The sequence below is a fragment of the Acomys minous genome (assembly GCF_964271855.1).
Source record: "Acomys minous genome assembly, chromosome: 13".
In the NCBI taxonomy this organism is placed as follows: Eukaryota; Metazoa; Chordata; class Mammalia; order Rodentia; family Muridae; genus Acomys; species Acomys minous.
In genome coordinates, this window is record NC_140495.1 from 21,974,279 (window position 1) to 22,000,182 (window position 25,904).

Genomic DNA, 25,904 nt, shown 5'->3' on the forward strand with positions numbered 1-25,904 from the left:
TAATAAAGCCTCTTGCTTGTTGCAGCCGAAGCCTTGGTCTCGTTGGTTCTTGGTGGGGGTCTCCACGTTAAGACCGCCGTGTCGGGGGTCTTACATTTGGAGGTTCCACCGAGATCGAGACCCCCGCCCGGGGACCATCGACCCAAATTCGGGAGGTAAGCCTTTGTCTTTGTGCCGGCCGGCTTTGTCGTTGTTGTCTTGTTGTCATTTCGTCTTTGTTCATCGTTACGTGTCTCGGTGTTTGCGCAGACTCTCTGAATCTGGCAAGGAGAGGAGGAGCTGACGGGCTCTCAGACTCCTCCCTTGTGCCCGTGGGAGACGGTCCCATCGGGATTCCGTAGGGACTTTCCGTCCCATCCGAATCTGGGGCCCCCGGCCCATCTGAGAGGCTATTCGCCTCATCTGGGAGACAGGGAAAAGTCCGGACCCCCTGCGTCTCCAACCTCCGTTTTGGCGCAAGCGTCCCGCGCAAGCTGTTTTTTGGTCTTTTGCGTCTAGATTTCCTCTGTTGTGTTTCGTTTTGTGTTTTTGGTACCATGGGTCAGACTCTTGTCACCCCGCTAACCCTTACTTTGCAGCATTTCAAAGAAGTCCGTGCCATTGCGCACAAAGTGTCAGTAGAAGTCCGCAAGGGCAGATGGAAAAGTCTTTGTTCTGCTAAATGGCCTACGCTTTATACCGGGTGGCCACAAGATGGCACTTTTAACCTTTCTCTCATTCTACAGATCAAGTCCAAAATTATAGATCCTGGACCACACGGTCATCCGGACCAGGTCCCCTACATAATGACTTGGGAATCTCTCGTTCGTGACCCTCCTCCATGGGTCAGACCTTTCCTCGTTCAGCCCTCTCCTTTTCCCCACCTCTCTTACCACGCCCGCCTTAGAACAGCTCAACCCTGGGCGCATGCTCCTCTCGCCGCGGCGGGGCGGGCACCGCCAATCCGGGCTTTTAGGGAGGTGCGAGAATTTAGCGACGGTCCCTGGGATTTCCCCGAGGCTAAGGCGAGCCCTCCTTTTGTATGAATTACTCTCTGCTCCGGCCCGGGGGTGGGGCGGCGAGGAGCTGGCCAGGAGGGCGTCCGAAATCTATCCTTTTCCTTCCTGACTCCGCTGCCAAGACTGTATCGAGATCCGGGTGTCCCTTCCCACGGAGGCTACCTCCCGACGTCAGTCCCACTATCCCCCTGCTCGCCTCCCGCCTCCCTTGCTCCTCTAACCGGGAGGAGCACAATGCTGGGGACCCTTCACGGCCTCAGAACCCAAGGGCTCTGCAGCGGCTTCCCCTGGGGCTGGTCTCTATATTGCGCCGCCGCCACCTGATTGCTCCAGACCTGCGCCCACCCTGACGCTCCCGCCGCAGCGACCGAGGCCTCACCAATGGCCGGCCGACTCCGCAGCCGGCGCGAGGTTCCACCCCAGACCTCTCAGGCCTTCCCCCTTCGGGCTGGCACGGGTGGCCAGGTACAATATTGGCCGTTTTCCGCCTCAGATCTTTATAACTGGAAAAATAATAACCCTTCTTTTTCTAAGGACCCCTCCCGGCTAACCTCCCTTATTGAGTCCATTCTAGTCACCCATCAACCCACTTGGGATGATTGTCAACAGCTTCTACAGACGCTCCTTACCTCTGAGGAAAAGCAGCGCGTCCTTCTGGAGGCACGCAAGAGCGTCCCAGGAGCTAATGGGCGGCCTACCCAGCTGCCAAATGAGATAGCCAGTGCCTTCCCCTTGGAACGACCCGACTGGGACTTCAATACTGAGGAAGGTAGGGCCCACCTACGCCTTTATCGTCAGCTGCTTATAGCGGGTCTCCAAAAAGCCGCCAGGCGGCCCACCAATTTGGCCCAGGTTAAGATGGTTACTCAAAAAGCAGATGAGACGCCGTCAGCTTTCCTTGAGCGTCTAAAAGAAGCTTATAGGGTCTATACTCCATATGACCCTGAAGACCCTCTCCAGGCCACCACCCTAGCCATGTCCTTGTCTGACAATCTGCCCCAGATATCAGATGCAAATTAGAGAGATTAAAAAAAAAAAAAAAAAAACTCAAAGAAAGTACAGTTCAGGATCTTTTAAAGGAGGCAGAAAAAGTTTATAATAAGAGAGAGACGCCGGAAGAGAGAGAAGAAAGGCTTAGGAAAGAGTCTGAAGAAAGGGAAGAGAGATTGAAAAAAGAAGCGGAAGAGAGGGAAAATGCTAGAGATAAAAAGAGACATAGAGAAATGAGTAGACTTTTGGCCACCGTAGTTTCAGGACGCCAGGATAGTCAGGGCCAGGGAGAACGGAGAAAAACCCCTGTGGATAAGGACCAATGTGCCTATTGTAAGGAGAGAGGTCACTGGGTACGGGACTGTCCCAGGCGTCCCAAAGGGCCCCGTAGAACCCCCCCCTCCGCGGCTCTCCTCAACCTGGAAGACTGAAGAAGTCAGGGTCAGGAGCCTCCCCCTGAACCCCGGCTAACTCTAAATGTGGGGGGGCAACCCGTCACCTTCTTGGTGGATACGGGAGCTCAGCACTCCGTCCTTACCACCGCACCGGGGCCCCTGACAACAAAGACTGCCTGGGTGCAAGGAGCGACTGGCGGGAAGCCTTACCGCTGGACCACCGAGAGAAAAGTACATCTTGCCACCGGTAAGGTCTCACATTCCTTTCTTCACGTCCCGGACTGCCCATATCCCCTCCTGGGAAGAGACTTATTAACCAAACTCAAGGCCCAAATTCACTTCGAAGAAGGGCACACTCGTGTGACAGGACCACAAGGGCGGCCTATTCAGACTTTGGTATTAAATTTAGAGGATAAATACAGATTGTATGAGACTGACCCCCCCCCTGGGAGCGATACCCCTAGCCCAGACTGGCAAGCCCTGTATCCATCATCATGGGCCGAAACTGGGGAAATGGGCCTAGCTCACCAACAGCCCCCCATATTAGTACACCTTAAGGCTTCTGCCACCCCAGTCTCTATCCGGCAGTACCCTATGTCACAGGCAGCCTACCTGGGAATACGGCCTCATATTCGGAGACTCCTGGACCAAGGCATACTGACTCCTTGTCAGTCTCCCTGGAACACCCCCTTGCTTCCTGTTAAAAAGCCCGGAACGGGAGATTATCGGCCGGTCCAAGACTTAAGAGAAGTCAACAAACGAGTTGAGGACATACATCCTACTGTCCCCAACCCTTACAACCTATTGACAGGGCTATCCCCAGACCATGTCTGGTACACTGTGCTGGACTTAAAGGATGCTTTCTTCTGCCTAAGACTGCATCCCTCCAGCCAGCCTCTCTTTGCATTCGAATAAAGGGACCCCGACTTGGGGATTTCGGGGCAACTAACATGGACACGGCTGCCCCAGGGATTTAAAAATAGTCCCACCCTGTTCGATGGGGCCTTACACCGTGATTTGGCCGACTTCAGGGTACGATACCCAGACCTCATATTGCTCCAATATGTGGACGATCTCCTCCTGGCAGCCCCCTCTAAGGAGAGCTGCCAACGGGAAACCCACGCCCTCCTACAAGTCCTAGGACGGCTGGGGTATCGAGCCTCTTTCAAGAAGGCACAAATTTGCCAGACTGAAGTAACCTACCTAGGTTACTCCATCAAGGATGGACAGAGGTGGCTCACTCCGGCTAAGAAACAAACTGTCCTCCAAATCCCGCCACTGCGGTCCCCCGTCAGCTCAGAGAATTTTTAAGAACAGCGGGCTTTTGCCGCCTCTGGATCCCTGGGTTCGCGGAACTGGCAGCTCCCCTGTACCCCCTTACCAAGCCAGGAACAATGTTTGCCTGGGGGCCCACCCATCAACAGGCCTTCGAGGCTATTAAGACTGCCTTAATCTCAGCCCCTGCACTGGGGCTGCCCGATTTAACCAAGCCCTTTGAGCTGTTCATTGACGAGAAACAAGGCTACGCCAAGGGAATTCTAATCCAGAGACTGGGGCCCTGAAAAAGGCCTATAGCCTACCTCTCTAAAAAAAAAAAAAAAAACTGGACTCCGTGGCAGCAGGCTGGCCCCCTTGCCTACGGATGGTTACTACAGCCGCCTTACTCCTTAAAGACTCTAATAAACTCACCATGGGGCAGCCAATTACTATCTTAGTCCCCCATGCCATGGAATCCCTGGTCCGGCAGCCCCCAGACAGATGGCTCTCCAACGCCCGGGTTACCCATTACCAGGCCATGCTTTTAGACTCGGACAGAGTCACCTTTGGGCCAATAACCAATCTCAACCCTGCCACGCTGCTCCCTCTCCCAGACGGGCCCGAGGATCATGACTGTCAGCAAGTCCTGGCGGAAATCCACGGAACCCGCCCTGACCTCACTGACCAGCCCCTCCCTCACCCAGACTTCGTTTGGTATACGGATGGGAGCAGCTTCCTGGATAACGGGACACGACGGGCCGGAGCGGCTATCACCACCACCGACCAGGTAATATGGGCCAGCCCTCTGCCCCCAGGGACCTCCGCCCAGCGTGCTGAACTGATCGCCCTGACCAAGGCCCTGGAACTGGCAAAAGGAAAAAGGCTAACAGTCTATACAGACAGCCGGTATGCCTTCGCCACAGCCCACGTACATGGAGAAATTTATCGGCGCCGAGGACTCCTCACCTCAGAAGGTAAAGAAATTAAAAATAAGACTGAAATCCTGGCCCTCCTGAAGGCCCTCTTTTTACCCCAGCAGCTCAGCATCATCCATTGCCCGGGCCACCAGAAAGGGGACTCTCCGGAGGCTCGAGGTAATCGGCTGGCTGACGAGACAGCCCGCCAAGCCGCTACAAGACCCCTCGACACTCTCGAGGCGCTCTCCTTACAAGGAGACACCGGAGCGCCAAGACAGCAGGACCGGAATTAAAAATTCACCGACGACGACATACAAAGACTTCAAAAGATGGGCGCGCTTCCTGAAGGCCCTGACCATTGGCGATACCAGGACAAGGTAGTCGTCCCCTCAAAAAAACTGACTATTTGATTGACTACTTCCACAAGCTCACTCATTTAAGCGCCCAGAAGATGAAGACCCTCCTTGAAAAAGAAGAAACGGACTTTTACCTATTGGGAAAAAAGGAGGCCCTCCAGAGAGCCATTGACAATTGCCGGCCCTGCACGCTGGTCAATACCAACAAGTCCTTAAATTTGTCAGGAACTAGGGTCCGAGGACACCGGCCAGGGACCCATTGGAAAATTGACTTCACGGAGATCAAACCAGGTATATACGGATACCGGTACCTGCTGGTCTTCGTAGATACTTTTTCAGGATGGACTGAAGCCTTCCCCACCAAACATGAGACGGCCAAGGTGGTTTCCAAAAAGCTTTTAGATGATATTTTCCCTCGCTACGGGATGCCACAGGTAATTGGGTCCGACAACGGACCAGCCTTCGTCTCCCAGGTAAGCCAGCAGGTGGCCAAACTACTGGGGATTAATTGGAAATTACATTGTTCTTATAGACCCCAGAGTTCAGGACAGGTAGAGCGCATAAATAGATCTATTAAGGAGACTTTGACTAAATTAACGCTTGCAGCTGGCACTAAGGACTGGGTGGCCCTGCTACCCCTGGCCCTAATACAGGGTTAAGAACACCCCTGGCCCACATGGGCTTACTCCCTTTAAGATTGTCTATGGTTCACATGTTCCTATTGTTTACTTCCCTGACCCAGATATCGGCTCCTTTGCTACCAGGCCTTCCCTCCAGGCACACCTAAGAGCCCTCCAAGAGGTGCAAAATAAGGTTGGAGACTACGTCTGGGTCCAACGTCACCGGACCAAGAACCTCGAACCCCGCTAAAAAGGACCTTACGCCGTTCTCCTGACTACCCCGACGGCTCTCAAGGTAGACAGAATTGCCACCTGGATTCATGCTGCTCACGTCAAGGCGGCCAAGGACACAGACGGGAACACATAAAAAGCACATCAGACCGACAACCCTTTAAAGATAAGACTTTCCCGAACCTAATTCGCCCCATGACCCCTCCGACCTATACCACCACTTTAAGGGGATCAATCACTACCCCCGAGAGCCAATATCCATCACTCTGACACTGCTATTAAAAAGATTAACAGTCGGGGGGGGGGGTGTTTGTGGCAGGGATCGGAACCGGGACTACTGCTCTCACTCAGGTTGCTCATTTTCAGCAGTTACAGCAGGCCATGAGAACAGTCCCTGACCTCCCTTTCCGAGGTAGTGCTCCAAAATCGTAAAGGGTTAGATATCTTGTTCCTGAAAGAGGGTGGGCTCTGTGCAGCCCTCAAGAAAAAATGTTGTTTTTATGCTGACCATACAGGAGTAGTCAGAGATAGTATGTCTAAGCTGCGAAAAAGACTAAAACAGCGACAGTTACAATTTAAATCAGGACGAACTTGGTATAAAAACTGGTTTAATAAGGCTCCTTGGTTCATCACTTTAATATCTACCATTACGGGCCCTTTGTTATTTATGGTCCTGCTCCTACTTTTTGGGCCCTGCGTTCTTAACAGACTGATGCAATTCATCCGAAACCGAGACCACCTATCGGTTGTACAGGCCTTGGTTCTAACCCAACAATACCAACAGCTCCAACAGGCACAACCAGAGGTCATTGAATGAAAGATTTCATTCAGTTTACAACAAGAGGGGGGAATGTAAGACCCCCTCCCCTGTGCACCCGACATAGCAAGCATAGCAGCAGTAACGCTATCTTGCAAGGCAAGACTAGAATAATAGGTTCCCGGGGTAAGATAAGGCCTGGGGCTCAGATGAAAGCGTGCTTGTCCTTGTCAAACAAGATATTTATAGTCGGCCATCTGGCCCAGGGAGTGGGCAAACTCCCCTGTTCCCATCCGATGACCGGGCTATAACCTCGCCTCATTTAAATTTACCAATCAGAGCCCTGTAACTATGCTTTTTCGCTTCTGTAACCGAGCTTCCCGCCAAAATCCCTATAAAAGGACCCCCTAAAAACTCGCTGGGCGCGCCAGCCTCTCCGGAGACTGAAACGCCCGGGTACCCGTCCCCTTAATAATAAAGCCTCTTGCTTGTTGCAGCCGAAGCCTTGGTCTCGTTGGTTCTTGGTGGGGGTCTCCACGTTAAGACCGCCGTGTCGGGGGTCTTACACTGGGAGGAGCCACAGGTACTGAGTGATGCTGGCATCCAATTTGACTTGTTAATAGGCACCCTACTTAGCTGTATTTGTGGTGATTCTTGTAGACCTAACCTCCAAAGTCTGAATTATGGACATGCCTCACTCTTCATAGTCTCCTTTGCTACCATTTCTCCAAAAGCTGGAGTGAATGTGTGTGTGAATGTGAATATAAAAAAAAAACAAAACAGAATATATCCTCTATAGATCAGGCTGGCCTCAAACACACAAGAGATCCCTCTGTCCCTGTCTCCTGAGGGCTGGGATTAAAGGTGTGTGCTATCAGGCCAGGCCTCTTTTTCTGACATTATTGCTTATTACCTTCTCTCATATACTCTAAACACAGCATAGCTCAAATCCTCCCGAAGCCAGTGCCCTGTCTACCTCTCTAGGTTAACAAGGCTCTTAAGGCAGGTGTCCGGCAGGTGCAGGTAGTCTTTGCTAAGTCAAGCTTCTGTGTATGTTGAAGAAAACCATTCCTGATCTATGGTTAAAGTTCAAGTTCTTGCCATATAAGTGGCTCAGAAATGATTATTTGGCCAGGTGGGGTGGTGCACAGCTTTAATCCCAGTACTTGAAAGGCTGAGGCAAGTGGATCTCTGTGAGTTCCAGATCAGCAAATGAGGGCTACGTAAGTTAGATCGTGCCTCAAAAAGTAAATGAAAATGAATACATAGGTAAGTAAATAAAATGGCATTAACCCTAAAGTCTCAGGCCAGAATTTGAGCTTTAAGGAAGTCCTGGCTGTGAAGTGGACCTAGAAAGGGTTAATAATCAACTTTGGCAGGTTTTTTTTTTGTTTTTGTTTTGTTTTGTTTTGTTTTGGTGCCTAAGAATGTAAAACATGCACCTTGTACTTTGCCTTAAAGACTTGCTCGCCACTTAGCTGGGTAAACAGATGGGAAATCACTAACAGTTCGGTTTCAGAAGCTCAGGAGCAGCCGGTTTTAGCATCTGAACTAACTACAGGTCACTTGCTAAGGCCGGCCTGCAGACCTGCCCCGCCCCCAGTGCCTGATTCAGTAGGTCTGAGCATTTGTCAGTTGACTTTTCCTGCTTGCTCTCCGGTAATGCCACAGCTGCTGTGTTGACAACATTCTCCTCCTGAGCAAACTTCGGTCAGGCTCGACTGAGCTCCCCTTGGGTGGAACGGACCTTGGCTCCCAGGTCCTCTCTACTAGAGTATAGCTTTACCCAGAATCCTCCAGCCTTGTTAAGTGATCACCCTCTTTCAGTCTCCCAAGTGACGTCTGAGCACCTTGGCTTGCCTTCAGCAAAGCATGCATTTAGTTTGTCAGATTGCTCCATAGCCTTGCTGTTTCCTCCTAATTTTCCATCCATTGAACCCCCAACCCCAATAAATGCTGTCTTTGTTGTATTGAGGGTTGAGGCCAACTTCTCTCGCCTACTGCAAAACCCAATTGAGCAGTGGTCCTTCTACCTAACACAGTGCTTCCGGAAGTCCACCCCACCATCCCGTGGAGGTCACAGGACAACCTTTTGTTTGAGGATTGGGTTTGGCTTGCTGCAGCATATGCCAGGCTGGCTGGTCTGTGAGCTTCCTGCTAGTCTCTTACTTCTGCCTCCCATCTCACCTGGGCAACCTCTCATTACACACCCTCATTCTTCTTACTGTACTGAGTTTGGAGAGCCCCCAACTCTGGTCCTCATACTCGTTGGGGGCAAAGGCTTTAACCAGAAACATTTCAGTCCTGGCTCCATAGCAAACCTACTTCTGTTCTTGCGTATCTCATCTGTGAAATCTGGATACATTATTATTTCATGGCTAAATTCTAAGAGCAAAATCTGGCACAGCATTTGGTAGAAGTTGGTTAAAGCTCATTCTATATTCATTTTTGGGGGGACGGCGTGGGTCGACAAAGCCTTGGTTTAGATGAGTAACGCAGAACAAGGGATTAAGTCCTTGTTCTGTGCAGCCACGCAGGCACACACATCTGAGAGGCCGGGGTTTCTCGGTAAGGCGGGGTAGAATCGCCTTGGACCGAGAACAAACGTCTCTGGCTGTAAGGAACAGCAAAGCTAACGACGACGCGCAGGCGCAGACCCGCTAATGGCTATGCTCTACGCGCATGCGCCCTCAGGTGCGCTGGTCCGTGTAGCACGCTGGCAGAGTAGAAATGGCGGCGGCGATCCGGGCGGCGGCGGCTGGAGCGAGGCTCAGAGTCCTGGATTGCGGCCTCCGCACCACGATCCGCAGCCTTTGCAGCCAGCCCGTGTCAGTTAACGAGCGCATCGACAACAAGCGCCATGCCGCGCTGCTGGGCGGAGGCCAGCGCCGCATCGACGCGCAGCACAAGAGAGTGAGTCCCCGGCGCCAGCGTGTCCCGCCCCCCCTCTGCCCCGCGACCTATCACGGCGCGCCGGGCTCGCGGCGCCGGGGCCTCCCAGCCAATAGGCGCGGCGCCTGGGAGGGGCGCGGCGAGAACTTTCACCTGGAGAAACTAGGGCCCCGGGGGGAGGGGGGGGGGCGCGTCAGGAGGCGTGGGTGTGCATCTGTGTGCTTAGCAAGGTCTAGCTGTGGACTTTTGGGAAGTTTAGTCTCTAGGAAGTATCCTAAACAGAATAATGCTTCCCGCATCTTGTTAAAATAAGATTGCTTCACTCATCGACAACAGGCTCTCAGCTAAAAAGACCCAACTGTTCTCGATCTGTTTGAAAGAGTTTGTGACAGTTCCCCGCCGCCGCCCGCCCCCCCCCCGCGCCACCCTAAGGTGGAAGCAGTAAAACCAAGCCCCCCCCCTCCTCCAAGGTGGAAGCAGTAAAACCAAGGCCAGGAGTATTAGAAATAACTTGGTTACGTTAACATTAATCTGGGGTGAGGTCTCCGTGCCTGCAGGGGTCTTGTGATACCTGCCTGTGCTCCAGGAAGTCAGGCCCGCCGCTTTGGGCATGTATTAGTGATCTGCTGCAGGGTAGGAAGCTGGTGGCATTCTTAAAAAATGTATTTCGAGACAAGGTTTCTCTGTGTAGCCTTGGCTGTCCTGGACTCGCTTTGTAGACCAAGCTGCCCTCAAACTCCCAGAGATTTGCCTGCGTCTGCCTGGGGTTACAGGTGTGCGCCACAGGGCCGCAGGTGGACTCTATAAACTCGCAGGCTGCTCTGCCGTCTGGCTAGAGCGAGCAGCCGAGGCCCCTGACACACTGCCTGGATTTTCAGGCGAGACTCTCAGTTGGACTCGAGAGGCCTTTTAGCAGCAGAAAAGCCAGACTTGCCCAGTGTGTCCTTGATTCATTCGTAGGTCTGCACGGAAGAGCTGCGCCTAAGAGAAGCGCCACCGCCGGGGAAGGGCGCACAAGTCCAGCTCAAGTGTGGGAAAAGCTGGGTCTTAAATCTAGGTCAGATGTTGATTCACATGTCCTGAGTCACTATTTGAAAAAGGCCCAAGGATAACTATTCCTTTTGACACTTAAAAATGTAAATGTGGGACTGGAGAGATGGCTCAGCTGTTAAAGGCTAGGCTCACAACCAAAACTATAACACGCCCCTGGGGTTCTCTTCCTGGGAACGCTTGTCACTGCTCCCCCTTGGGGCCTGTTGCTCAATTCCTTCCAAGAGCATTGGCCCCCTCCTCCCCAGGCAGATCCTGATTCTCTTTGTTTTGTTTGTTTGTTTGTTTATTATTTATACTACTCTGCCTGCATGTGCACATGCATGCCAGAAGAGGGCACCAGATGTCATTATAGATGATTGTGAGCCACCAGGTTGGTTGCTGGGAATTGAACTCAGGACCTCTGGAAGAGAAGCCAGTGCTCTTCTGAGCAGTAAAAACGGCCTTTAGAATTGGTTTTTGCTGTCAGAGCTGATTTATTTGGGAGGCTGGTTTGTGTTCCCTTTAAGTTTCTCATTATTTCAGTAAGACAGTTCCTAGAAGTGGACCAGAAAATATGAATATTTAAATATCTGCCTTCCTGCCTGCCTGTCTTTATGTATGTATCTATCTATCCTATCTTCTATCTATCTGTATACATAGTTGTTAGAGTGCTTTCCCCAAAGGTACATTTGTTTTCCACCACCTCATTGGCTTTCAAGTATGTTCCTAAAATAACTAATGTGAAGGTTTTTGTTTGTTTGTTTAATGTGTATGTGTGTTGTTTTCTTGGCACAGTGGACCAAGGAATAGAGTTGAAGTTTTGGGGAGCCTGAGCACTGGAGGGTCTTGGTAGATTGAGGGATTGAGAGCTTCGGCTTCGTCTGTAAGACATATTTTCTTTAATTTTTGAGGTAGGATCTCGTGCATCCCAGGTTAACCTTGATTGTCTATGTAGCCAAGGCTGACCTTGAACTTCTGACCCCTCTGCACCCTCCCCAGCTCTGGGATTACGGGCCTTCACTACCACACACAGTCTGTGTAGTCCGGGGAATTGAACCCAGGGCTTTCGCACACGCTTGCCATGCCCTCTCCCAACTGGACCTTCTCTCCAGCCATTTTCTTTTCCTCTCTGTCTTTAGAACGAACACCACTCAACCAGAGAAACTCCTTCAAACAAGCTCTCCAGCACCCTTGCCCCATCCCCCTTCCCTCAGCAGCTCCCTGGCATGGGATCTTGGCCCTGTCAGCTATAGCATCTTTAAGCAGAGAGTACTGTTTAGGATAGAAGAGAAAGTGCCCTGGGGTGGAGGCTGAGAGCTGGAGGGAGGGGTTGTGCCTGGTTGAAGTGTGCTTCTCTAAATAGTGCCTGTAAATTTCCCACCCTGCCTTATTTCCTTCCCGCTTTTACTCCTTTTTGGGTCTCCCACTAGTCTCCATCTTTTTCTCCCCCCTCTGACTTACCTTCCACAGGCAGATGGCTCCTGGGGCCCCATGTCTACCCTGCATTCATGGCTGAAACCAAGTCTATTACTATCACCTGTCTACCTCGGGCAGGGAGAGACAGAATGGAGCCTTTCCCATTGCGGCAAAAAGGAAAAACCTGTGCCCTTGGCCTTCCTGCCGGCACGTCTTACCGGCTTGTTAATTTGGTCTGTGATCTGTGATGACATCACCGACTGGTCCTTGTGTTGTAGGGAAAGCTGACTGCCAGGGAGCGGATCAGCCTCCTGCTGGACCCCGGCAGCTTCGTGGAGAGCGACATGTTTGTGGAACACAGATGCGCTGACTTCGGAATGGCTGCTGATAAGAATAAGGTATCTTTATTGGTCCGGTGGTGGTGGGAACACTTCCCGTGGCTTGCTGGCCTTCCCACCAGAGCAAAGAGACCGTCTAGCTTTTATCTCAGCTGCACTGGAGCACTGAGAGACTTCCTGGGTTTCCCCCAGTCTTCACCTTTGTGACCCACCGGGCTGGGTGGTTTGTCTGCAGATGACTGGCTGCCTGTTTATACTCTGCAGTGTAACTCCGGTCCAGTTTCCAAGGCTGAGGTCATGGGTTCCGTTCCTCATCATACACAGTGACAAGTTTGTAAGGAGGATTGTAAGGTTGCCATTCAGATGGGTTCCGAGAGCCAGGCCTTAGTCTAAATATAAGCTAGTTGCTGCTTTTCATACTCCCTAAGGTTGAGCCTTATGTTTAGGTGTTTTTGTTGTTTTTAGTTTGTCTGACTTTGTCACACAGGCTGCCTTAGATCTCTGTGTAGCCCAGGCTGGCCTGGAACTCATGTCCCCCCTTGGCCGTAGTCATCTGAGTGGAATCAGGTGCACATCAGACACACCTGGCACCTCTGAATCTTGATGTCAGTAAAACCAGATTGCTTTTCATAGGTGCACGGGCTCGTTACATTCACTTCTGGTCCAGTTTTCTGCATATCTGCTGCCTGTGACCAAAGGTGCAAACTCGGCAGGCTCTGTCTGAGTCATTATAGGCACAGTGACGTTTGAGTTTCCATGAAAAAGAGTGGGTTTGGGTAGGGGTGTGTGACATTGGAAAACCTGATTTGCAAGTGCGCACGTCGCCTCCTCCCCTGCTACTATGCCCAGCTCTGCAATGTTTGGTTATATGCTCCTTTCAAGAGTAAGGGGCAGGGGTGGCCCTGAGAGCCTCTTAGAGTTATTTTGTCTTTCTTTGTAAAATATTTATTTATTTATTTATTTTGGTGTCTTTATTTATTTAGGTTTTTGTTTGAACCTTCTTCAAACCAAACCTTGGACAATTTGGTATTTTGTTTGTTTTTTATTAAGGCATGATGCCAATTTCACTATAAGTAGTATTTGGGCTGGGCAGTGGTGGTGTACACCTTTAATCCCAGCAGGCAGATGTCTGTGAATTTGAGGCCAGCCTGGTGTACAGAGCTAGTTCCAGGATAGCCAAGACCACACAAAGAAACCCTGTCTCAAAAAAGTATTTGGGGTTTTTTGTTTGTTTGATTGATTTTTGTTTGTTTGTTTGTTTGTTTTGAGACAGAACTTCTCTGTGTAATAGCCCTAAGTGTCCTGGACTTGATTTTGTAGACTAGACTGGCCTTGAACTCACCGAGATCCATGTCCCTGCCTCCCAAGTGTGGGAGTGGGAGTGTGCCACTACACCAAGCCTATTTGGTCTTTTTTTTGGTTTTTCAAGACAGGGTTTCTCTGTGTAGCCTTGGCCATCCTGGACTCACTTTGTAGACCAGGCTGGCCTCGAACTCACAGCGATCCACCTGCCTCTGCCTCCCGAGTGCTGGGATTAAAGGCGTGCCCAGCCTATTTGGGCTTTTTTGACCTTTACTTTTCCATTTCTGTGCTAGTTTCCTGGCGATAGCGTGGTCACTGGACGGGGCCGAATCAATGGACGATTGGTTTATGTCTTCAGCCAGGTATGTCCTATCTAGTCTTTCCTAAAAGGTGGAGCCAGGAACAAAATATGTGAAAAAATAAACAATTTGGGGGAATGAAATCTTGCTTATAGTTTTGGGGCACATGGCGGATTTGCCTTCTGTTTTGCATGTTCGTATGTAGTGTTAATGCTGTTTTCTTCTTAGGAAGGAAGAGGCCTTTGTCGTCATCTGGGAGGTGATGGCAGGCCAGTGGGCTTGTGTGACGTTGTTGGAGAATGTGTTGATCCTTTGGACTGTGTTGTGTGACTGTGGGGTGCAGAGTCCCGGGCTGGGTGGTGTAGCTGTGGGGTGCGGAGTCCCGGGCTGTGTTGTGTGGCTGTGGGGTGCGGAGTCCCGGGCTGGGTGGTGTGTCTGTGGGGTGCGGAGTCCCGGGCTGGGTGGTGTGTCTGTGGGGTGCGGAGTCCCGGGCTGGGTGGTGTGTCTGTGGGGTGCGGAGTCCCGGGCTGGGTGTGTGTCTGTGGGGTGCGGAGTCCCGGGCTGGGTGGTGTGTCTGTGGGGTGCGGAGTCCCGGGCTGGGTGTGTGTCTGTGGGGTGCGGAGTCCCGGGCTGGGTGGTGTGTCTATGGGGTGCGGAGTCCCGGGCTGGGTGGTGTGTCTGTGGGGTGCGGAGTCCCGGGCTGGGTGGTGTGTCTGTGGGGTGCGGAGTCCCGGGCTGGGTGTGTGTCTGTGGAGTGCGGAGTCCCGGGCTGTGTTGTGTGGCTGTGGGGTGCGGAGTCCCGGGCTGGGTGGTGTGTCTGTGGGGTGCGGAGTCCCGGGCTGTGTTGTGTGGCTGTGGAGTGCGGAGTCCCGGGCTGGGTGGTGTGTCTGTGGGGTGCGGAGTCCCGGGCTGGGTGGTGTGTCTGTGGGGTGCGGAGTCCCGGGCTGGGTGTGTGTCTGTGGGGTGCGGAGTCCCGGGCTGGGTGGTGTGTCTGTGGGGTGCGGAGTCCCGGGCTGGGTGTGTGTCTGTGGGGTGCGGAGTCCCGGGCTGGGTGGAGGAGCCAGAGCAGCCTGAGTGGAAGATATTGACTCTTAGAAGCATGGGTCCCTAAGCTCTGGGCTTTTCTGAACCTATCCAAATACATTTTGTGAGGTTCCATCAAGAGAGATGGAGTTGGTATACACTGAGCTCCGAGGTGGACCTTGTAGGCAAAATAAAGCTACCTCATATCCAAATAGTTTTCAAAAAATTATTATGTACATGGGTGTTTGGCCTGCAAATATGCCTCTGTACCATGTGTACGCCTGGCTTCCGAGGAGGCCGGAAGAGGGTGTCAGAACTGAGGGTTCCCTAGAACTAGAGTTTCACGTGTTATGAGCCAGCTTTCCTAACAGCTGGGCCATCTCCTTAGCGCTGTGTGTCCAGTTCTTAATTTCCAGGAGCCTGGTGTTACCTGGCATGGTAAAACAGAATCAAGGTTCTGCTCAGCTGACCTTACGGTAGTGTGGCCTGGGTTACCCAGGTGGCCCTAGTGTAAGCATAAGGGTCTTTAAAGAGGGGAAGAGAGAGCCAGGTGTGGTGGCGCACACCTTTAATCCCAGCACTTCGGAGGCAGAGGCAGGTGGATTGCTGTGAGTTCGAGGCCAGCCTGGTCTACAAAGCCAGTCCAGGACAGCCAAGACTAACTCAGAAAGACCCTGTCTTGAAAAACTTAAAAAAAAAAAAAAAAAAAAAAGTGGAAGAGGTCAGACTAGTGCAGTGGACTGCACCTGCTGTATCCTGCTTTGACAAAAGAAGAGACCTGTTCTATGAGAGGAGGAATGGGCGTTTCTAGAAGCCTAGGAAAAGTGGAAGGATGGCCCTTGAAGCCTCCTGAGAGGTCACAGATGCGCTGACTTTGGTTGTAGCCCAGTGAGACCCCTGGAAGGGAACTACTTCTTTAAAAAAAAAAAGATTTATTTATTTATTATTTATTATTTATACAGTGTTCTGGCTGCATGTACTCCTGCATGCCAGAAGAGGGCCCCAGATCTCATTATAGATAGTTGTGAGCCACCCTGTGGTTGCTGGGAATTGAACTCAGAACCTTTGGAAGAGCAGCCAGTGCTCTTAACCACTGAGCCATCTCTCCAGCCCTAGCCCCCTTTCTTATGCATCCAGGACCACCTCTCCAGGGTGGACACTGCCCACAGTGATCTGGGTCTTCCCACATCAGTCCCTAAGACAATACAGACTTGTCTACAGGACGATTTTATGGAAACATTTTTTCAGTTGCATTCAAGCTAACAAACAACCAGCACATGACATTAATTTTAATTTTCATGTAAAGTAGTATTTTTATTAAATTCAGAAAACAAGAAGTTATAATCTCACTTTTGAGGAAGCGTTTGAAAGAGGCTGGATACCAGACCTAGGATGTCGCGAGCCAGCTTCTTCACTGTGATCTCCGGGATAGGAACACAGGTGGCTTTTCTGTCATTGGCTCGCGGGTGTCGGGGTGCGGCAGGAGCCAAGAGAGCTCATTCGGTATTTGGGCTTCAAGTCTCTGGTTTTTATCCTCACCTTTGCCTTCTTTCAGGCCAGTGGCCCTGAGTCTGGATGTCTCTGCCTCAGTGTCTTTAGAGGACTAGCCTTTCTCCTCTTGAGGTGAAGGAGGGGCCCCCTGAGTTCTTTCAGTACAGGCTTACCCCTGGTTTAGTGCCCCACCCGCACCCCATTTTTTCTGGTTCCTTCCTGGTTGCCCCTCCTGTAGGTGTGTGCTCCCATTTCCTTCCTCCCAGTCATGTGGTACCCTTGTGCCTCCAGTTCCCCTCAAGTAGCCTGCTGCTATTGTCTTCATGCTTGTAAGACCCCCTAGTGTGAAGGGTTCCGAGAAACAGGGGTGGAGTGGGGGGGGGGGAGGGGGCAGAGACGACTCCTCCTCCTCTTTCAGACTCTAACACATGACCTGGAAGTAGCGGAGTTTGACACTGGTGGAATCTTCCTCCGCTTCTGCCTCAAAGCTCTGAGTTATTTTTGTAGAGCAAAGACGAAGTCTTGACCCTGATTCTACAACTAACTACCTGTCTTTGGTATTATATTAACTATCCTCGGTAATAATTTGTGAGTTAAAGGGTTTTTTTCTTTTTTTTTCTCAACATCTGAGATGCCTTTAGCAATGTGAGTTTCCCATTTCTTCCTACGAGATCTTTATTTTTATTTTCCTACGGGATCTTTAGCTCTGCCTAGTGATTATATATTTTACTTGCTGGTTTAATTGTTTTTCTTTTCAGGACTTTACAGTTTTTGGAGGCAGTCTGTCAGGAGCGCATGCTCAAAAGATCTGCAAAGTAAGTGTTTAATAGTGAAAATAAACTCTGTCCCTCTGCCAGTTAATGTGGCACACACTGAGCATTCTGGGGGCGCAGTGAGTCGAGCTGCATATGAGGGAGAACAGATTTGTACAAGATGTGGTACTGACCAAGGGAGTCTTTTTTTTTTTTTTAAAGATTTATTTATTATGCATACCATGTTCTGCCTGCATGTAGGCCAGCAGAACAGAAGAGGGCATCAGACCACATTATAGATGGGTGTGAGCCACCATGTGGATGCTGGGAATTGAGCTCAGGACCTCTGGAAGAGCAGTCAGTGCTCTTAACCTTTGAGCCATCTCTTCAGCCCCTGACCAAGGGAGTCTTAATTCATGTCTTAAAATATTTGTGTACTCAATTTGGGAGGCAGAGGTAGGAGGATCTCTGTTAGTTTGAGGCCAGCCTGGTTTACAAAGCAAGACTACACAGAGAAACTTGCCACGAAAAACCAAAAAGAAAACACAACCAAAAAAATGTGTGTACTATCTCTTTGACCCTGGTAAAGTCTGTACCTACACTTGTTCTGTTCTCTTTTTCCCCTGCCATCCCCTGCCCTGCCTGGGATTATATGTGTGAACCCCTCAACTGGCAGCCTTTGAACCTCTCCATGCATAAAATGGCATTTACGATTACAAGGCGTGGTGGCGCACGCCTCTAATCCCAGCACTCGGGAAGCAGAGGCAGGTGGATCGCTGTGAGTTCGAGGACAGCCTGGTCTACAAAGTGAGTCCAGGATAGCCAAGGCTACACAGAGAAAGCCAGTCTCAAAAAACAAACAAAAACGAGAAACCAACCAAACAAAAAGATGACAAGGTTCAAGGGCTAGAGAGATGGTCCAGTGGGTATGAGTACTTGATGTGAAAACGAAAGGACCCAAGTTCAAATCCCCAGCATTCACATAAAAGCCAAGCACAGCCACATGTCCTTGTAACCCCAGCTGTTAGGGACTAGGCAGATCCTGGAAGCTTGCTGGCTGGTCAGCTTAGCTGGAACAGCGAACGTTGGGTGCATTGAGAGACCCTGTCTCAAAAAATAAGACCGAGGGTGATAGAAGGAGACGCTTGTTAGTCTTCTCTGTCCTCTCTGCCTGTGAGGATTGGAAGCATTCAAAAGCACATTTGTAATATGTGTTGTTGTTGTTGTTGTTGTTATTGGCTTTTTATGACAGGGTTTCTTTGTGTAGGTCCTGGCTCTTCTGGATCTAGCTCCATAGACCTGGCCTCAAACCCACCTGAGGCAGATCCACCTGCCTCTGCCTCCTGAGTGCTGGATTAAAGGCATGTACCACTATGCATGGCTCATTAGTATATGTACTTTTATTAGTGCATTAAATAATGAGATTTAGTAGTGAATCTTATTTTAATTTTTTTGGTTTTTTTCAAGACAGGGTTTCTCCATGTAGCCTTGGCTGTCCTAGACTTGCTTTGTAGACCAGGCTGGCCTCGAACTCACATCAGTCTGCCTGCCTCTGACGGGATTAAAGACATTCGCCATCAACCCTGGCCTGAAAATGTAAACTTTTTCTGACTCAACTTCATAGACAATGTATCTATTCACAGCTACCTTGAGATCCAGGCAGAGAGTCCAGGCACTAAAATGTAAAGAGCGGTCCAAAGACTCCATGAGAGTTTTGTTTTTGAAGGATTTATTTATTTTTGCCTGTGTGTATGTCTGTGAACTGTGTGTGCCTGGTGCCTGCAGAGGCCAGAAGACGGGGTTGTGTCCTCTAGAACTGGAGTTCTAGATGCTTGTGGGCTGCTCTGTGGGTGCTGGGAACTGACTCGGGGTCTTTACAAGAGCAAGTGCTCTGAACCACTGAGCCCCGCATGAAGATATTTACAATACTACTCTGGAGCATGCGCTTAGAGTTCTGTGATAGATTACATGCCTAACGTGAGCAGGCCTTGGAGTCAGTTCTGAATTCTGCTGAGGAAGAACCGTGAGCACAAACAGCCAACCAAACGAAGCTGCCCAGCCCCAGCCCTGCTAGACTGGGGTGCTCTGAGGAGTAGCGCCGGCAGGATTGGCATCTAGGGAATTTTAGGAGTAAGTGTTGGACTGAATATTAGTAACTGGCCAGGATTCCCTCCGTAATGAGCCACCTGGACTCCAGACATGTATAACTCCTGAGACCTAAAGCCAAATACCTTTAATTTTTTGTTTTTCGAGACAGAGTTTAGCCCCGACTGTCCTGGAACTTGCTCTGTAGATCATGCTGGCCTCAGACTCAGAGATCGGGGGCTGGAGAGACGGCTTAAGAGCACTGGCTTCTCTTCCAAAGGTCCTGAGTTCAATTCCCAGACTCAGAGATCCGCCTGCCTCTGGCCTCCTGAGCGCTGGCATTAAAGGCACGTGCCACCATGGCCTGGCTAGTTAATTGCTTTGGAACCTTCTTGGTTTTCCTTTTTACTGCTTTGTAGTAGGCATTGGGGGGGGGGGTTGAAATCAAGGTAGTGACTGCTTCCTGTTTGAAAAAGTACAGGGGGACTGTTTTCCAGAAGATACTATGCTTTTCTTTTCACACACACACAGGCATGCACACACACGATACAGAATAAGTGTTGGCCCGTACATGTGTAGCTACAGCACAACTTTCTCTGTGTAGCCTTGGCTGTCCTGGACTCACTCTGTAGACCAGGCTGGCCTTGAACTCATAGCAATCCACCTGCCTCTGCCTCCCGAGTGCTGGGATTAAAGGCGTGCGCCACCACGCCCAGCTACAGCACAGCTTTTCAGAGCTGGTTGTTGCCTCGCATAGTGGGTTTTTGGGGAGCTGACTTGGGTCACACCAGGCTTGTGCGCTAAGTGCTTCTGTGACTGGGATGAACGGTCTAAAGCAGTGGTTCTCAATGTGTGGGTTGTGACCCCTTTGGGAGTCAAATGACCTTTTCCCAGGGGTCACATGTCAGATGTCCTGCTTATCAGGTATTTCCATTATTATTAATAATAGTAGCAAAAATTACAGTTATGAAGTAGCAACAAAATAATTTTATGGTCGGGAGTCCCCATACCTTGAAGAACTATATTAAAGAGTCATAGTATTAGGAAGCTTGAAAACCTGATTTAAAGAGACCCATGCTCCCCTCTTTGGCTACCGGACTGTTGAAAGAACGGATGCCAAGACGTGTAAATTTCCCTAAGAATCTCCTGCTGGCGAGAAAGGGCTGAAGGCCCTGGTGGCATTCAGAGGAGGAACTTGTCTCCCTGTGTAACAGGGTCCCCCAGACCTTACTTAGCACAACTGACTCCATGGTGGAAGTACCATGCAGCCTGTAAAACTCAGCACGGAGACAGCACCACCTGGCAAAAGTGAAAAAAAAAAACCTAATCCATCCATCAAAGTCCATAGTTCTGGGAAGGTCTCTAAATGTACTAACTAACCCTGCTGTTTGGCTTCTGTAGTTCAGCTTCTGGCTAAGTGTTCTTGTTAGCTGAAGTATGTCAGGCCAGGATGTGGGGTTTGTGCTTAAACGCTCATTCTGAGGAAGGCTCGGGCTGCACTGGGATCCTGAACGCCCAGTGTAGTCTCCAGCCGGCTAATAAGGACTTTCTATTGGCTTAAACATGGAGACACCCCATGACACTGGAGAGCGATTCACAGCCATATGTATGGCCTTGTGGGAGAGACTGGGAGCCGAGTTGGGGGACAGGGACCACACCTTGCTGGAATGTTCAGTTATGCACACCTCTTAGTATTTAAACTCTCATGCCAGGACCCCTGAAGACGGACTCGTAGGCTGTGGATTCTGAATCCCTCTGTCGGTCACATTGAATAAATGTTTCTTTTCTGCTTTTCACTATTCACTTGGCTCCTCTAATGGGTTCATTGAGGCCGGGTGGCGGACTTAGCTTGTCCGGCACACACAGACTGTGGCCTCTTAGTGTGGGGACACTTTCATCCCTCAAGCCATCGCCTTGGCTCAACAAGACATTTGTCAGTGCTGTTTTTGGTAACCGGAGCAGATGTCTCATGAGATTTTCTATGCCGTTTTAGATCATGGACCAGGCCATTACAGTGGGGGCTCCCGTGATCGGGCTCAATGACTCCGGGGGTGCTCGAATCCAGGAGGGGGTGGAGTCCTTGGCTGGCTACGCAGACATCTTCCTGGTAAGAAACTTATTAATGGTGACTTCCGTGTGTGCTGGTGTCGATCTCTCCACATTCCCCCCCCCCCCCCCCCCCCCCCGCTCCATCCTGCCTCTGAGGTGTCTCCAGTGTCACTGGGATGAGGGGTAGATGACAGGCCAGATGGGCTGCAGAGCCCACTTTTTTTTTCTTGATAAAGCACTTGGAACTGTTTTCCTTTCCTTTCTCTTTTCTTTCTTTCTTTCTTTTTTCTTTTCCTTTCTTTCTTTCTTTTTTTTTTTTTTAGATAGGGTTTCTCTGTGTGTAGCCTTAGCTGTCCTGGACTCATTCTGTAGACCAGGCTGGCCTCGAACTCACAGAGGATCCACCTGCCTCTGCCTCCCGAGTGCTGGGATTAAAGGTGTGCGCCACCAGCACCCAGCAACATTATGTATTATTATACAAAGTTTAACCAGTAATACAAAGAAGAAAGAAATCTTTCTAAATGTTATCATCAGAAACCCTTGGAGGACGGGGTGTTGATACCTGCGTTATTTGACATATGAAATGTATTATGAGAGAGATGGGGATGCAGGCTGACAGGAGAGCCGGGAGACGGGAAGTTTCTAGTCAGCCCAGTGCTATCCGTCCCACCCCTTCAGAATGACAAGCGTTCTGTCCCCGGCCACAACCTCTCACGATCTATTGGAGTGCTCGTGTGTGTGAGAGTCTCTGTACATTTTAAGTGTGCGCATGTTACTTGAAAAGCTATCCAACTTTTGCCCTATGCTTTTTAATCTTTCCGTCTCAGTTCTGAGGCTAGCCCGCCATGAGAAACGTCAGTTCTGTGGTTGTTTGGTCAGTACAGGGAGGCCTGGAAGGTCTTTGTTGGCTCAGGGTTTGGAAATCATGGCTGTGTTACACAGGGCATAAAAGAAAAGAGGCCCAGAGAAGTGGCCCCATCTTAGAGCGTGGCTGGCTTTTAGGCTTTCAGCTGGTGCAGGTTTACACCGTGGGGCTCAGGTGTTGGTGTTTCCAGAGCTGGGCCTCAGTGACTTTGAGATCTGGGGAGATGGATGAGTTGCTTGCGTTGCCTACTTGTCACAGCGCCTGCCTTTCATTCCTGCTGTGTTGTGAGTTTCAGTAACATTTTTTTTTTTTGGTCTTTTCTTTTTTTTGGTTTTCTGAGACGGGGTTTCTCTGTGTACCCTGGCTGTCCTGGACTCATTCTGTAGATCAGGCTAGCTTCGAACTCACAGAGATCCACCTGCCTCTGCCTCCCAAGTGCTGGGATTAAAGGCGTGTGCCACCATGTCTGGTTTAGCTAAATTCAGTCTTTTAGTCTCTTGGTAGATGGATTTTTGGTGTCTAAATTCTTCTATTATAACTTTAAAAAAGTTTTATTTTATTTTATTTTTTTAAAAAGATTTATTTATTTATTATGTATACAGTGCTCTGCCTGCATGTACACCTTCAGGCCAGAAGAGGGCATCACATCACACTACATTATAGATGGCTGTGAGCCACCATGTGGTTGCTGGGGATTGAACTCAGGACCTTTGGAAGAGCAGGTGGTGCTCTTACCCACTGAGCCATCTCTCCAGCCCTAAAAAAGTTTTAAATTAAAAATTTTTATTTTGTGTGTGTGTATGTGTGTGTGTGTGTGATGTACACAAGTACCTATGGAGGCCAGAAGAGGGCGTTGTGTCTCCTGGAGCTGGAGCTAAGAGGCAGCTGTGAACCTTGAGCTGGATGCTGGCCTTGCACCTAGGTTCCCTGAAAGAGCAGCAGGTGCTCCAGCCCCCTTTTATAGCTTTTATTTTTACTTCTACAGTTATGTGTGTGTGTGGGCACGCATGTGCCATATGCACACATGGAGGTCAGATGGCAACTTGTGGGAATTGTCTTTCTACCTGAGGGGTGCTGGGGTGGAAGCTGGGCCGTCAGACCTGGCAACAGGTCCCTTTACTCCTCTCCTGTAGCTTGGCTCTTCTGGGTGTTGGGTTCTTGGCTGTGTTTTTCTTCAAGCACTTGAACCATGTCCCGCTGCCTCTGGGCTTTGACTGTCTCACTGGGATCCCTCATGAGAAGGGAGCTGCTCTGCCCGGCTGCTCTCCGTGCTGGAGGTCTGCAGTTTGACCGTGGTGGGTCTCAGTGTGATGTCTTTGAGTTCATCCTCCTTCGGGATTTGTTGAGCTTCTTGGAGGTGAACATTCGCGTCTTTCATCAAATCTGGGGAGTTTGGTTCATATTTCGTCGGACATTTGACTGGACCCCTTCTGTTTCTCCTGGGTTCCTGCACTGTGCATACTGGCACCTGATGGCTTCCCACCGGCCCCTTAGGCTTTAATCACACTTTAATTTTCTCAACGTAGATAACTTTGGTGGCTTTATCTTCAAGTCCCCTCATCCATTGTTTTCTCTGATTAAAACTGCCACAGAACCTTCTAGTGAGTGAATTTCTGTTGTTTGATTGTATATATATATATATAATTTCTGTTCTGTTATTTTGTTCAGTGTTTTCCTGATTTCCTTGAATTATTTTTCTATTATCATTATCATTATTATTATTAATTTAGTCCATCTTATTTAGGATAGCTGTTGTAGCAGCTATGACTAATAATTTCAACATATGGGTTTGTTTTCCCTCGGATTCTTTTGTTTTTCCCATGAATGGCTGTACCTGTTCGCTTGTTTTATAATCCATAATTTATTGTTGAATAGTGGAAATTTGTTTTCCTCCTTTGCGGCAGGGTCTCATGTAGCCCAGGCTGACCTCGAACTCGCTCTGGAGCTGAGCACCCTCTGCTTTCCAAGTGCTGGGTGATAGGTCTGCACTGCTATGCCTGGCTTTTTGACAACTTGCAAACTAGCCTGGGCAACATAATGAGATTCCATCTAAAAAAACGAGCCATTTTACCAACAAGAGAACCCTATCCCAGGCCATAGCTCCTATGTTAAGTACTCCAGGGTAACTTAAAATTTCTTCATGTTTCTTTCTCTGCTTTTCTTTTTTTGGGGGCAGGTGCTATGGGGGAAGGGCAAGGCTGTGTTATATTGCCTAGGTTGGCTTCAAATTCCTAATCCTCTGCCTCAGCATCCAGAATTCTGGGATTACAGGCATGCTCTCTACCATGCTTGTCTAATTTTTTAAACTGTATTTTTAAAAAACATTAATAGCCGGGCGTGGTGGCGCACGCCTTTAACCCCAGCACTCGGGAGGCAGAGGCAGACGGATCGCTGTGAGTTCGAGGCCAGCCTGGTCTACAAAGCGAGTCCAGGACAGCCAAGGCTACACAGAGAGACCCTGTCTCAAAAAAAAAAAATAAAAAAATAAGCAAGCATACAAAATAATAGTTGTTTCTCCTTCTCTTCCTTCTTCCCCTAACCCGAGGCCTGACAGGGTCTTATGTAGCCTTGAACTCCTTAGCTTCCTGCCTTGTCTCCCTGGGTATTCCAGCACATCTAGCTTAAAATAAATTTTTTCCTTATATTTTGCTTGTATTAATCCTGACCCCATTGTAATTGTTTTTGTTTTTTTCTTTGGTTTTTGGAGACAGGGTTTGACTGTCCTGGGCTCACTTTGTAGACAAAACTGGCCTCAAACTCACAGAGAGACATCTGCCTCTGCCTCTGCCTCCCAGAGTGCTGGGATTGTTTTTTTTAAGTGTTCAGTGATTGCTTCCAGGTTGTAAAAAGCACCTCAACACAATCTCCTTTAAAAAAAATCATTACATTACACCTATCTATCTATCTATCTATCTATCCATCATCTGTCTGTCTATTGATGGTTTTTCTGAGACACCTGGCTGTCCTAGAACCTGCTCTGTAGTCCAGACTGTCCTTGAACTCATAGAGATCCACCTGCCTCTGCCTCCAAGTGCTGGGATTAAAGGTGTGTACGACCACCACCCGGGTGCATTTATTTATTGTGTGTGTGTCACTTGTGGAGTCAGAGAACCACCTCTGGGAGTGACTTGTGTCTCTCATGTGGATCCTGAGGCTTGAACACTATAGTCTGCCCTGATGGCAAGCACTGCTTCTCACTGAGCAATTTCACCAGCCCTCAGCACAGTCTATTGTATTTAATTTATTTTGTTTTTTCGAGACAATGTTTCTCTGTGTAGCTTTGGCTGTCCTAGACTCACTTTGTAGACCAGACTGGCCTTGAACTCACAGCCATCCGCCTGCCTCTGCCTCCCACCACCACACCCAGCATCGTCTATTTTAAATCAATAGCCACTGTGCATCACTATACTTCCCCTTTCTCCCCTTTTGTGTTGTGTGTGTGTGTGTGTGAGTGTGCATATGTGTGCGTTTATGTATGTGTATGAATGTGTATATCAAGTTATAAGCCCAAATACAGTATTATAATTATTACTTTATTTGTTCTTTATTCCTAAAAATTTACTTTTAAATATGTGTGTGTCTGTATGAGTCTGCCATATGTGTACAGGTGCCGGTGGAGTCCAGAAGATAGCACAGAGTCCCCAGGAGCTGGGGTTGCAGGCTGCTGTGTGTCTCCCAATTTAGGTACAGTGATCCGAATGCAGAAAATGCTTTGAATTGCTGAGCCATTGTTCCAGTCCCAGATTAAGAAAATATATTTTCTTATATACATACATATATATATGTTTTGTTTTTCGAGACAGGGTTTCTCTGTGTAATAGCCTTGGCTGTCCTGGAAC

The 25,904-nt window shown here is 49.6% G+C and overlaps 2 protein-coding genes across 3 annotated transcripts in view; both read left to right on the top strand.

Moving 5' to 3' along the window:
• Positions 1 to 1,474: 1,474 nt before the first annotated feature.
• LOC311582215 (ribonuclease H-like) lies at positions 1,475 to 7,023 on the top strand (the record flags this gene model as incomplete). 2 transcript variants are annotated; one of them, XM_084755124.1, is made up of 2 exons in its annotated part: positions 1,475 to 5,204; positions 5,656 to 7,023. In XM_084755124.1, the coding sequence occupies exon 1, from the start codon at positions 4,026 to 4,028 to the stop codon at positions 4,848 to 4,850; it is 825 nt and encodes a 274-aa protein (XP_084611250.1). In that variant the 5' UTR covers positions 1,475 to 4,025. The 2 variants fall into 2 exon arrangements, with proteins under 2 accessions (XP_084611250.1, XP_084611251.1); XM_084755125.1 differs by lacking the exon at positions 5,656 to 7,023 and having other exon boundaries at positions 1,475 to 4,427; positions 4,677 to 4,850.
• A 2,181-nt stretch (positions 7,024 to 9,204) lies between these two features.
• PCCB (propionyl-CoA carboxylase subunit beta) overlaps positions 9,205 to 25,904 on the top strand; it is a 47,587-nt gene continuing 30,887 nt past the window's right edge. The window contains exons 1-5 of the mRNA XM_084753416.1: positions 9,205 to 9,434; positions 12,140 to 12,259; positions 13,795 to 13,863; positions 17,073 to 17,129; positions 21,145 to 21,258. Of these exons, the coding sequence (XP_084609542.1) occupies positions 9,252 to 9,434; positions 12,140 to 12,259; positions 13,795 to 13,863; positions 17,073 to 17,129; positions 21,145 to 21,258 (543 nt within the window). The 5' untranslated portion in view covers positions 9,205 to 9,251. The remainder of the gene's footprint in view (positions 9,435 to 12,139; positions 12,260 to 13,794; positions 13,864 to 17,072; positions 17,130 to 21,144; positions 21,259 to 25,904) is intronic.